General features: G+C 50.8%; 1 protein-coding gene across 1 annotated transcript; it reads right to left on the bottom strand.

Moving 5' to 3' along the window:
- Positions 1-7,872: 7,872 nt before the first annotated feature.
- On the bottom strand, positions 7,873-11,550 carry GFER (growth factor, augmenter of liver regeneration). Its single transcript, XM_072122562.1, has 3 exons — positions 11,325-11,550; positions 8,922-9,130; positions 7,873-8,764 (listed from the first exon to the last, which is right to left on the bottom strand). Exons 1-3 carry the CDS (start codon positions 11,526-11,528, stop codon positions 8,602-8,604), a joined length of 576 nt encoding a protein of 191 aa, XP_071978663.1. The 5' UTR covers positions 11,529-11,550; the 3' UTR covers positions 7,873-8,601.
- Positions 11,551-13,981: the final 2,431 nt, after the last annotated feature.

Raw genomic sequence — 13,981 nt, 5'->3', positions numbered from 1 at the left:
TGTTCTCTGTGCTCTCTCCAGCCAGTGTTATGTATTGTCCCTGGAGAGATGTGTAATCAGACCTTTGTGTATGTTGTTAGTAGCAGCAGGACTGTGAAATATGGATTTCATTCCAAGGTTGTAGAACTGGGATCATGTGCTCAGACTGCTGGGCTCTTAGCTCTGTGCATTGGGCTGCTCCATTGCCCCTCCTCTCAGCTCTGAGGAAATGCTGTTGTGCACTTCTCATCATGCTAATCATGTCCTCACACAGCTGTGCTCTGAGATCAGTGCACTGCACTACTCCACAGCTGTAGCAAGACACTAATTAAATACAAAAGCAGGGAGAGGCTGTGCAATAGCTTAAAGGAGTTTGCCAATGAAAGAAAGTTCTCAAATTATAATCCCCCAGTGATGATTACACAATAATATTTCAGCTCCTATCACTCGGTGATGGTCAGTGTAAGATTCCAGAGTTTCAGCGGGGACTCTCTAAGCAGACACTTCATGATCCCTCTGTGCTGTGAGATGCTGTGTCCTGACAATGTGCTTAGATTATCGGGTACAGAGTTTATCTACACTTTCATTCTGAACATTGTACTAGTATCTGACACATAGAAAACGAGAGATAATAAGATCCATGAGATACATATTACATACAATGACACTCTTAGCTCTGCTACATCTAAGCTATAATACACACAGAGAGTTAGCTCTGCAATATCTCATCACAAAGAGTCAGCTCTGCTATGCCCAAGGCTGCCAATAGGGATTTTGTGCCCCCCCCCCCACTGGCATCCATTCCCACATTGATACATAACATAAAGCTATGACAAGCCAGACAGGACCCTACACTACTGCATGTGCCCACTCAGGGCCGGATTATAGGCGGGGCTCGCGGGGCTAGAGCCCCGGGGCCCCCACCATCTTGCCCCCCCTAGGGGCCCCCACCAGACTGCACCCCCGCTCCTCCCGCGCACACTCTCCTGAGCCGCCCGCCGCCCCTAGACATAGGTGACCGCCTCCCCGCCCATCTTTCTGCATAGGTGACCGCGGCCCCGCTCCCATCCCCCGCTATAGTTGAGTCATCCAACAATGCCCCCCCCCCCCCCGGCTCACCCCCACCGGCTCACCCCGCGCAAGCAACTCCGCTCGAGCCGCCCCGGCCCCGCCCCCCGCTCCCGCCCGGCCCCGCCCCCTGCTCCCGCGCGGCTCCGCTCGAACAAGCACCCGCCACCCCTCCTCCCCGGCCGAGCAAGCAACCCCCCCCCCCCGACCGAACAAGCAACCGACCGACACCCCCGCCCGAAGAAGCACCCGCCCGAACGCCAGCCTGACGCCATGGCCGGTCACCGGGGGTAAGTATATACATGTATTTGTCTGTGTGTATATATGTGTATATATAAGTATATGAGTGTATATACAGTGTATATAGGCATCTACTGTGTATATGTGTATATATGTATATACAGTGTATATAGGTATATACTGTGTATATATGTATATACTGTGTATATAGGCATCTACTGTGTATATATGTATATACTGTGTATATAGGCATCTACTGTGTATATATGTATATACTGTGTATATAGGCATCTACTGTGTATATATGTATATACTGTGTATATAGGCATCTACTGTGTATATGTGTATATACTGTGTATATAGGCATCTACTGTGTATATATGTATATACTGTGTATATAGGCATCTACTGTGTATATGTGTATATATGTATATAGTGTGTATATAGGCATCTACTGTGTATATATGTATATACTGTGTATATAGGCATCTACTGTGTATATATGTATATACTGTGTATATAGGCATCCACTGTGTATATGTGTATGTACTGTGTATATAGGCATCCACTGTGTATTTGTGTATATATGTATATACTGTGTATATAGGCATCTACTGTGTATATGTGTATATATGTATATACTGTGTATATAGGCATCTACTGTGTATATGTGTATATATGTATATACTGTGTATATAGGCATCTACTGTGTATATGTGTATATATGTATATACTGTGTATATAGGCATCTACTGTGTATATGTGTATATATGTATCTTGTTTATATATGTATCTACTGTGTATATGAGTATATATGCATCTACTGTGTATAGGTGTATATATTGTGTATAGGTGTAAATACTGTGTGTATATGCATCTACTGTATTTATACACGCATATATTTACATAAGCATATATATGTGCACATTTATATATATGAATGATGTGGTTTTTGTATATACTGTGTATATGGTATGTATTTATAAGCTCTATATACTGAATGTGTGTAAGTGTATACTTGTGTGTATATATATGGGTGCAAGTATACGTGTGTAGAACTTTATTTGTGTGTATCTAAGTATATAATGGTTTGTATATATCAGTGTGTAATTGTATAAACATGTATGTATAAGGGTACATTCACAAGAACGTATGGGGGGCGTATATCTGGCTGCAAATTTGTTACCGGATATACTTCCCCCATAGGCATCTATAGCGCATGGGCTCGGTACGGTGAGCACAACGAGTACTCACTGTTTCGTGCTCACCGTACCCTCTATGGAGAGGGGAGAGGTGAGCCGCCGTCACCTCTCCTCCTCTCCACAACGCCCGACGTGTGCCTGCCAGGCGATAGTCTGGCCACCACATGTTTATGTGAATGCAGCCGACATATGTTTATATTTTTTTAAGGGGAAAGGGGACCCCATGCAGAAATCTGCTATGGGGCCCAATCTCTCCTATTTACACCACTGCTTGGGACTGCATGGCTGTGTGGGCTGAGGTGTATGTTATGTGGGACTGTATATCTGGTACGGGTGAAGGATGTAAAGATGTTTGACTGGGGGTGAGGCGGCTGTATGTAGCTGTGTTACTGGGGGCGAGGCGGCTGTATGTAGCTGTGTTACTGGGGGCGAGGCGGCTGTATGTAGCTGTGTTACTGGGGGCGAGGGGGCTGTATGTAGCTGTGTTACTAGGGGCGAGGCGGCTGTATGTAGCTGTGTTACTGGGGGCGAGGGGGCTGTATGTAGCTGTGTTACTGGGGGTGAGGCGGCTGTATGTAGCTGTGTTACTGGGGGCGAGGGGGCTGTATGTAGCTGTGTTACTGGGGATGAGGCGGCTGTATGTAGCTGTGTTACTGGGGATGAGGCGGCTGTATGTAGCTGTGTTACTGGGGATGAGGCGGCTGTATGTACCTGTGTTACTGGGGATGAGGTGGCTGCATGTAGCTGTGTTACTGGGGGCGAGGCGGCTGTATGTAGCTGTGTTACTGGGGATGAGGCGGCTGTATGTAGCTGTGTTACTGGGGGCGAGGCGGCTGTATGTAGCTGTGTTACTGGGGGCGAGGCGGCTGTATGTAGATGTATTACTGGGGGTGAGGCGGCTGTATGTAGCTGTGTTACTGGGGGTGAGGCGGTTGTATGTAGCTGTGTTACTGAGGGCGAGGGGGCTGTATGTAGCTGTGTTACTGGGGGTGAGGCGGCTGTATGTAGCTGTGTTACTGGGGGTGAGGCGGCTGTATGTAGCTGTGTTCCTGGGGGCGAGGGGGCTGTATGTAGCTGTGTTACTGGGGGCGAGGGGGCTGTATGTAGCTGTGTTACTGGGGATGAGGCGGCTGTATGTAGCTGTGTTCCTGGGGGCGAGGGGGCTATATGTAGCTGTGTTACTGGGGGCGAGGCGGCTGTATGTAGCTGTGTTACTGGGGGCGAGGTGGCTGTATGTAGCTGTGTTACTGGGGTCGAGGCGGCTGTATGTAGCTGTGTTACTGGGGGCGAGGGGGCTGTATGTAACTGTTACTGGGGGCGAGGTGGCTGTATGTAGCTGTGTTACTGGGGGCGAGGTGGCTGTATGTAGCTGTGTTACTGGGGGCAAGGCGGCTGTATGTAGTGGTGTTACTCTTTGGATAGTGGAAAGGAAGCAGGAGGACGTATGTGTACGCTACACTCAGTGGGGGCCTCCACCAGATTTTGCGCCCAGGGGCCCCCACCAACCTTAATCCGGCCCTGTGCCCACTCAGTATATACATAGCCCCTGCATGTGCCTACTCAGTATATAGACAGCCCCAGCACATGCCCACTTAGTATATTAGTAAAAAAAAAAATCTATACTCACCTTTCGGCTTCTTCTCCACGGCCTCCGTCTTTGACTCTTCCGGCCTGGGCGCATCACTATGACGCGGGGTTGTCATGGTCGTGTGATGTCATAGTGTAAGGGCCTGCGCAGTGCATACGCTTTGACGTCACGTGACACTGTCGAGTCATATTGATGCGCCCAGGCTGGAAGAGTAGAAGACAGAGCCGTGGGCTAGGGGGAAGAAGCTGAAAGGTGAGTATAGTTTTTTTTGTTTTTTTCTCAGACTGATGGCGGATCATATAGGGTCCTGGTATGGGGAGTTAGTGGGTACTATGATCCCCTCGGGCCCTCCTTTTTGATTGGAAAAAAGGGGGGCCCTTGAACACAGTCCAACTAGAACCCCCAACACACACCCCCTCCCATGATGGCGGCCCTCGCTATGCCTCCTTCCACTGTTATAAAGATCTTATCTGTAGTTCGTCTTGTAATTCAGGGGAGAGGGGCAGGAGACGGAGAGCGCTGCAGTGAGAAGAATCTGCCCTGATCAGCCATAGTCAGAAGATTTATGGTTGGATCCCGGGACAACCCAGATTGTATACACCAGGACTGAGACAGGTTGAAATTATATCTGTGAAATGCTGTAGTTTTGTTAATGACAGAATTAGAGAATACGTTATTTTATTATCCTGAGTATACTTAGGAATCTTGTCTTCGTGGGAGGAGTAACCCTTTAATGCAGAGAGCTAAGAGCACAGCAGTGCGAGGATACCCCCCAGTGCACTTGGGGAAGCTACACTCATTACCACTAAAAGTATGATCCCTTTAAAGTTTAATCAGTCCCCCATCATCAACACTATTATAGTTTTAAACCATGTCCAATGCAGATTCCTAATTTATCTTTATATCATTCAGAGCATACAATAAATGTTTTACCTGTAGTCACCACAAGAGGGCGCTTAGGAACCTATTGCATACTATTTGAACTCCCATGCTCCCCCTAGTGGTGGCTGGAGAGGCAGAATTTAATCACTTATGTGCAAATCAGAGATTTAATGCTCAGAATTAACAAAACTGAACAGTGGAAACGCACAGGGCTGTTTCATCTGATCTTTGTCTTGTTGCTGCGCGACTATCCGGAGTTCCTCTTTCATATCAGACCTTTCATTTCCTGTTATTAGATAACGGTAGTTCAGTTATACTAAAAATGTGTCTTTCTGTAAAAAAACAAATAGTTATCAAAAACATAGAATATAACAATGACTTTCATTTACTTAGATGTTTCTAATCAAGGATGTTTTATAATCGGCACAATCTGGGGTGGACGTACATCATCATCCAGTTGTAAGGACTTCCAGGTACACGTTTGTGAATGGTTACACAGGCAGAGGTAAGTAATCGGACAAACTATACTGACAAATCACAATTTTAGACTAAAATCCTTATTGCTCAGGCACCTTCCTATCAAGTCAGGTGTCTTAGCAACATGGCACCTTCCCATTGGTGAAATGTGAAGAACTTACTTCCTGTGAGAGTAGCTGATTGGTTGGCAGGGGCGCACCACATCATGCACACACTACCACTAGGACACAGTCTGGAGGCTCTGAAAAGAGCCCAGTCAATGGCCACCAGCATATCACTGACCAGGGGTATTGGGTGGTTTCTAACCAGCTAATATATACCCCCCTTCATGTCAGTGATGAGACTGTTATAGATAAGTAGTAATTGTGGGATGGCCGCCGGCTGTACAGGACTAACCACATGAATTTCCGCATAGACCGGCAGGACACACCTAGATTTGTTTGGAGATGATAGCACATTTGGCCGTGTGACAATACGAATGTGAAAGTAAAAACCCAATCGGGGATTTCCCAGAATACATGTGTTATTATTAACCCTTGATCTTCTATAAAAAGCGCCTGGATACTAAGGTAATCAAAGCATATGGTTAAAATACAGTATAAGCTAAAATAGAGTGATGAGAAGAACATTATGCACAGATCTGCAGTCCTTCCCTTAAAGGGATAGACTCAGAAGGGTGAACTATGGGGGCACAGAGCAGTGTAAACTGTAGTGCGGATTATAGAATTACAACTACTTTTACGTTATGAATTATGTATGATGCCTCCTAGTGGGAGAATAACACCATAACAGATTTAATCAGCTTGTATAGATTTCTGTATTCACTTATGTCTCATTGTTAATTATTTACTTTTGGTTCTTTTAACACCACAGGCTTCATCATAGAGGGAGAATTTCTGGGGGCAAGGGAAGACCTGATCACACAATTACTGTACCTTGTGGTGTCCTGCCACCTGCTGACTGCTCATACACAACACTACTGCTTTTCCAGTCTGATACATTAATCTCTCTATATTATCACCATGATAAAAGATCATCTCTACAGTGCTACATCCTGTATTATACTCCAGAGCTGCACTCACTGTGTACATACATGACATTACTTATCCTGTACTGATCCTGAGTTACATCCTGTATTATACCCCAGAGCGGCACTCACTATTCTGCTGCTGGTGCAGTCACTGTGTACATACATGACATTACTTATCCTGTACTGATCCTGAGTTACATCCTGTATTATACTCCAGAGCTGCACTCTCTATTCTGCTGCTGGTGCAGTCACTGTGTACATACATGACATTACTTATCCTGTACTGATCCTGAGTTACATCCTGTATTATACTCCAGAGCTGCACTCACTATTCTGCTGCTGGTGCAGTCACTGTGCACATACATGACATTACTTATCCTGTACTGATCCGGAGTGACATCCTGTATTATACTCCAGAGCTGCACTCACTATTCTGCTGCTGGTGCAGTCACTGTGCACATACATGACATTATTTATCCTGTACTGATCCTGAGTTACATCCTGTATTATACTCCAGAGCTGCACTCACTGTGTACATACATGACATTACTTATCCTGTACTGATCCTGAGTTACATCCTGTATTATACCCCAGAGCTGCACTCACTATTCTGCTGCTGGTGCAGTCACTGTGTACATACATGACATTACTTATCCTGTACTGATCCTCAGTTACATTCTGTATTATACTCCAGAGCTGCACTCACTATTCTGCTGCTGGTGCAGTCACTGTGTATATACAGGACATTACTTATCCTGTACTGATCCTGAGTTACATCCTGTATTATACCCCAGAGCTGCACTCACTATTCTGTTGCTGGTGCAGTCACTGTGTACATACATGACATTACTTATCCTGTACTGATCCGGAGTGACATCTTGTATTATACCCCAGAGCTGCTCTCACTATTCTGCTGCTGGTGCAGTCACTGTACATACATGGCATTACTTATCCTGTACTGATCCTGAGTTACATCCTGTATTATACACCAGAGCTGCACTCACTATTCTGCTGCTGGTGCAGTCACTGTATACATACATGACATTACTTATCCTGTACGGATCCCGAGTTACATCCTGTATTATACCCCAGAGCTGCACTCACTATTCTGCTGCTGGTGTAGTCACTGTGTCATCATTACATTTTGTTTTAACTGATCCATATAAAACCGCACTGTATGTACATCTACATATATTGCAGCCAGTGCAGTCTTTGACCTTGGTGACAAGCTCTGTGTACGCTGTGGATTCTGGTGCTAGAGCAGAGATGACGGAAGTCACATGAGTCTCACTTCTATGTCAATGATCTTAGCTCCGCCCGCTGGAGACATTGCTGTATTGCTGTCTCTACCCGATCTGACCACAACTGTCAGTAACTGGTGAACCCACAATTACCAGAACACACTGTAATAACCAAAGGATTTATTGAGAAATTCACATCATTTTCCATATAAAAACACAGACGGTGTAGAATGTAGCAGGTCATAAAACCAGATTCACTGCAAATGACGGCACTTATAGAGTAGGGGGCAAGACATATGGCGGCACTCCGCTGGTATACAACCCTGACATACAGAGCGTTATATGTGTATTACATCAGTAGAAATCACATCATGAAGCTCATGAGGACAGATCAGCTAGAACCCAGGGCAAATGGCAGAACACTAAGGGGAGGGCGATGGGGATACTCCTTCCTTTTATAAGAATTCCATCTTATTAAGTGAGAGCCACCTACCTGACCCCATTCATATAACTAGGGGGAAGGACACTCTGTGACTCACATTTGTCTGGTTTCACTTATCCAACAGGAATATGTTATTTTTTTACCCAAATTAGAGCCTCCTGTGATGGGCAGTATCAGGCGCTGTCTGGATCATGTGTAGTGGAACCAGGGGTTTTACTTTGCTGACCTATGACCTAGGCACAAATAGTTACAATGTTTACCACTTCACTGAGCCCCAAGGGTAGAACATTTGGTCCTTATGGGTAAATCTCGATGACAATGTCCCTGCGTGTGGCCTTCACCAATGAACAGAGAGGATAGAAATATAAATAGATCTGAAGCAATTGTAAATCTATTCCCCCTTCCCAAATCCCACCAAGAAAATAGACAAAATAACTAGAGGTCCCCGAGTGTCAGTCACAGGACCCGTCCTTCCAGCCGTCTCGCCATCGCTCATCCACTTTGGAGCAGTCAAATTGGTCCTTTCCCAGCTTCTTGTTGACGTCATTGTGGAGGCGGCACATCCACTGGGAGAGGTTGTGCCTGTTACTGGTGTCCGGCTGCGTCCTGGAGAGCCTGGAAAGAGACGAGACGTTACACAGCTAGAAAACCGTCCAATCTCTGCCAGGGCTCCAGGGATACCCAGTCCTCACACTGCTGGGCTCTTAGCTTTGTAGCCCTGTATGCTCTGATAACAGCTGAGGATCCACCCCGTCTAGGTGGTGTCACTTACCTCTCTCTCAGGTCCTCCGCACACTCGTCACAGGGATAAAACTTGGAGAAGATATTAATGAAACTTTTCATTTCCAGCTGCTGTTTGTTGGTTGGGTGGTCGGGGTAATAAGCCGCCATTGTGTGCAGGAAGGACCAGGTACTGCGGCCAAGCTCCTCGCGGTCTAATGGACACTCAGCCGGGCGCTCCTTATCCTCCAGGTCACCCTCCTGAACGGGGAGAAGATAAACAAGTCAGAAAAACCTCATCCCTCAGCCTCCGGTTTATGCACAACTGCCTCCCCCACCCAGTCCTCCCCCCCTGCAGCCTCCGCCACCCAGTCCTCCCCCCTGCAGCCTCCGCCACCCAGTCCTCCCCCCCTGCAGCCTCCGCCATCCAGTCCTCCCTCCCTGCAGCCTCCCCCACCCAGTCCTCCCCCCCTGCAGCCTACGCCACCCAGTCCTCCCCCCCTGCAGCCTACGCCACCCAGTCCTCCCCCCCTGCAGCCTACGCCACCCAGTCCTCCCCCCCTGCAGCCTACGCCACCCAGTCCTCCCCCCCTGCAGCCTACGCCACCCAGTCCTCCCCCCCTGCAGCCTCCGCCACCCAGTCCTCCCCCCCTGCAGCCTACGCCACCCAGTCCTCCCTCCCTGCAGCCTCCCCCACCCAGTCCTCCCCCCCTGCAGCCTACGCCACCCAGTCCTCCCCCCCTGCAGCCTACGCCACCCAGTCCTCCCCCCCTGCAGCCTACGCCACCCAGTCCTCCCCCCCTGCAGCCTACGCCACCCAGTCCTCCCCCCCTGCAGCCTACGCCACCCAGTCCTCCCCCCCTGCAGCCTACGCCACCCAGTCCTCCCCCCCTGCAGCCTACGCCACCCAGTCCTCCCCCCCTGCAGCCTACGCCACCCAGTCCTCCCCCCCTGCAGCCTACGCCACCCAGTCCTCCCCCCCTGCAGCCTACGCCATCCAGTCCTCCCCCCCTGCAGCCTCTGCCATCCAGTCCTCCCCCCCTGCAGCCTATGCCATCCAGTCCTCCCTCCCTGCAGCCTCCGCCATCCAGTCCTCCCTCCCTGCAGCCTCCGCCATCCAGTCCTCCCTCCCTGCAGCCTCCGCCATCCAGTCCTCCCTCCCTGCAGCCTCCGCCATCCAGTCCTCCCCCCTGCAGCCTCCGCCATCCAGTCCTCCCTCCCTGCAGCCTCCGCCATCCAGTCCTCCCTCCCTGCAGCCTCCGCCATCCAGTCCTCCCTCCCTGCAGCCTCCGCCATCCAGTCCTCCCTCCCTGCAGCCTCCGCCATCCAGTCCTCCCTCCCTGCAGCCTCCGCCATCCAGTCCTCCCTCCCTGCAGCCTCCGCCATCCAGTCCTCCCTCCCTGCAGCCTCCGCCATCCAGTCCTCCCTCCCTGCAGCCTCCGCCATCCAGTCCTCCCTCCCTGCAGCCTCCGCCATCCAGTCCTCCCTCCCTGCAGCCTCCGCCATCCAGTCCTCCCTCCCTGCAGCCTCCGCCATCCAGTCCTCCCCCCCTGCAGCCTCCGCCACCCAGTCCTCCCACCCTGCAGCCTCCGCCATCCAGTCCTCCCCCCCTGCAGCCTCCGCCATCCAGTTCTCCCCCCCTGCAGCCTCCGCCATCCAGTCCTCCCTCCCTGCAGCCTCCGCCATCCAGTCCTCCCCCCCTGCAGCCTCCGCCATCCAGTCCTCCCTCCCTGCAGCCTCCGCCATCCAGTCCTCCCTCCCTGCAGCCTCCGCCATCCAGTCCTCCCTCCCTGCAGCCTCCGCCATCCAGTCCTCCCCCCCTGCAGCCTCCGCCACCCAGTCCTCCCACCCTGCAGCCTCCGCCATCCAGTCCTCCCCCCCTGCAGCCTCCGCCACCCAGTCCTCCCTCCCTGCAGCCTCCGCCATCCAGTTCTCCCCCCCTGCAGCCTCCGCCATCCAGTTCTCCCCCCCTGCAGCCTCCGCCATCCAGTCCTCCCCCCCTGCAGCCTACGCCACCCAGTCCTCCCCCCCTGCAGCCTACGCCACCCAGTCCTCCCTCCCTGCAGCCTCCGCCATCCAGTTCTCCCCCCCTGCAGCCTCCGCCATCCAGTCCTCCCTCCCTGCAGCCTCCGCCATCCAGTCCTCCCTCCCTGCAGCCTCCGCCATCCAGTCCTCCCTCCCTGCAGCCTCCGCCATCCAGTCCTCCCCCCCTGCAGCCTACGCCATCCAGTCCTCCCCCCCTGCAGCCTCCGCCATCCAGTCCTCCCCCCTGCAGCCTCCGCCATCCAGTCCTCCCTCCCTGCAGCCTCCGCCATCCAGTCCTCCCCCCCTGCAGCCTCCGCCATGTCTTCTGTATAAAACATGAAAGTCCTGGAGCCTCTGTTGCCACCAGTAACCCATCAGGTCGCGGCTTCCATTCCCTGCTCTGTGGTGTCCGTCCTCGGTCATCCCTCACCTGGAAGGCCGGGCTCTGCTTCCTCTGCTCCCTCATCCAGCTCCGGAAGTCCATGCACGCCCGGCACGGCTTCTTAGGCTTCCCGTCCCCCTCCTGTCCGCCGCCATCCGGCTTCACCCTCGGGATAGAGAACGGGAACCCGCTGAGAGGACTGGAGGTCTGCCGGTCACCGGGCGCCGCCATCTTGACAGGAGAGCAGAGCATGCCGGGAGCGCACAGTGACAGGCGGAATACTCATTAACCCTTGTGTGTGCCATACCTGGCGCCTAGTCTGTGGTATTGCTGGGGCTTATAGTTCCACTTTAGGTTTATTAAGAGTAAGAATCGGGTGAACAATAAATCTTCTAGGAAGATAGATTTCATAACAGAGCCCAGCAGGGGGAGCTAACCGTATGGTATACAATTATAGCCATAAGGGACAGTACCACAGCTTATCCAGCAGAGGGCGCTCACTAGATGTATATAGACAGTACCACAGCACATCCAGCAGAGGGCGCTCACTAAATGTATATAGACACTACCACAGCACATCCAGCAGAGGGAGCTCACTACATGTATATAGACACTACCACAGCACATCCAGCAGAGGGCGCTCACTACATGCATATAGACAGTACCACAGCACATCCAGCAGAGGGCGCTCACTACATGCATATAGACAGTACCACAGCACATCCAGCAGAGGGCGCTCACTACATGTATATAGACACTACCACAGCACATCCAGCAGAGGGCGCTCACTACATGCATATAGACAGTACCACAGCACATCCAGCAGAGGGCGCTCACTACATGTATATAGACACTACCACAGCACATCCAGCAGAGGGAGCTCACTACATGTATATAGACAGTACCACAGCACATCCAGCAGAGGGCGATCACTACATGTATATAGACACTACCACAGCACATCCAGCAGAGGGGGATCACTACATGTATATAGACAGTACCACAGCACATCCAGCAGAGGGCGATCACTACATGTATATAGACAGTACCACAGCACATCCAGCAGAGGGCGATCACTACATGTATATAGACAGTACCACAGCACATCCAGCAGAGGGGGATCACTACATGTATATAGACAGTACCACAGCACATCCAGCAGAGGGCGCTCACTACATGTATATAGACAGTACCACAGCACATCCAGCAGAGGGCGCTCACTACATGTATATAGACACTACCACAGCACATCCAGCAGAGGGGGATCACTACATGTATATAGACACTACCACAGCACATCCAGCAGAGGGCGATCACTACATGTATATAGACAGTACCACAGCCCATCCAGCAGAGGGAGCTCACTACATGTATATAGACAGTACCACAGCACATCCAGCAGAGGGCGCTCACTACATGTATATAGACAGTACCACAGCACATCCAGCAGAGGGCGCTCACTACATGTATATAGACAGTACCACAGCACATCCAGCAGAGGGCGCTCACTACATGTATATAGACAGTACCACAGCACATCCAGCAGAGGGCGCTCACTACATGTATATAGACAGTACCACAGCACATCCAGCAGAGGGCGATCACTACATGTATATAGACAGTACCACAGCACATCCAGCAGAGGGGGATCACTACATGTATATAGACAGTACCACAGCACATCCAGCAGAGGGCGATCACTACATGTATATAGACAGTACCACAGCACATCCAGCAGAGGGCGCTCACTACATGTATATAGACAGCACCACAGCACATCCAGCAGAGGGAGATCACTACATGTATATAGACTGTACCACAGCCCATCCAGCAGAGGGCGCTCACTACATGTATATAGACAGTACCACAGCCCATCCAGCAGAGGGCGCTCACTACATGTATATAGACACTACCACAGCACATCCAGCAGAGGGGGGTCACTACATGTATATAGACAGTACCACAGCACATCCAGCAGAGGGCGATCACTACATGTATATAGACACTACCACAGCACATCCAGCACAGGGCGCTCACTACATGTATATAGACAGTACCACAGCACATCCAGCAGAGGGCGCTCACTACATGTATATAGACAGTACCACAGCACATCCAGCAGAGGGCGATCACTACATGTATATAGACAGTACCACAGCACATCCAGCAGAGGGGGATCACTACATGTATATAGACAGTACCACAGCACATCCAGCAGAGGGCGATCACTACATGTATATAGACAGTACCACAGCACATCCAGCAGAGGGCGCTCACTACATGTATATAGACAGCACCACAGCACATCCAGCAGAGGGAGATCACTACATGTATATAGACTGTACCACAGCCCATCCAGCAGAGGGCGCTCACTACATGTATATAGACAGTACCACAGCCCATCCAGCAGAGGGCGCTCACTACATGTATATAGACACTACCACAGCCCATCCAGCAGAGGGCGCTCACTACATGTATATAGACAGTACCACAGCCCATCCAGCAGAGGGAGATCACTACATGTATATAGACTGTACCACAGCCCATCCAGCAGAGGGCGCTCACTACATGAATATAGACAGTACCACAGCCCATCCAGCAGAGGGCGCTCACTACATGTATATAGACACTACCACAGCACATCCAGCAGAGGGGGGTCACTACATGTATATAGACAGTACCACAGCACATCCAGCAGAGGGCGA

The sequence above is a fragment of the Engystomops pustulosus genome, chromosome 8 (assembly GCF_040894005.1).
Source record: "Engystomops pustulosus chromosome 8, aEngPut4.maternal, whole genome shotgun sequence".
In the NCBI taxonomy this organism is placed as follows: Eukaryota; Metazoa; Chordata; class Amphibia; order Anura; family Leptodactylidae; genus Engystomops; species Engystomops pustulosus.
This window is presented reverse-complemented; position numbering and strand designations above follow the sequence as displayed.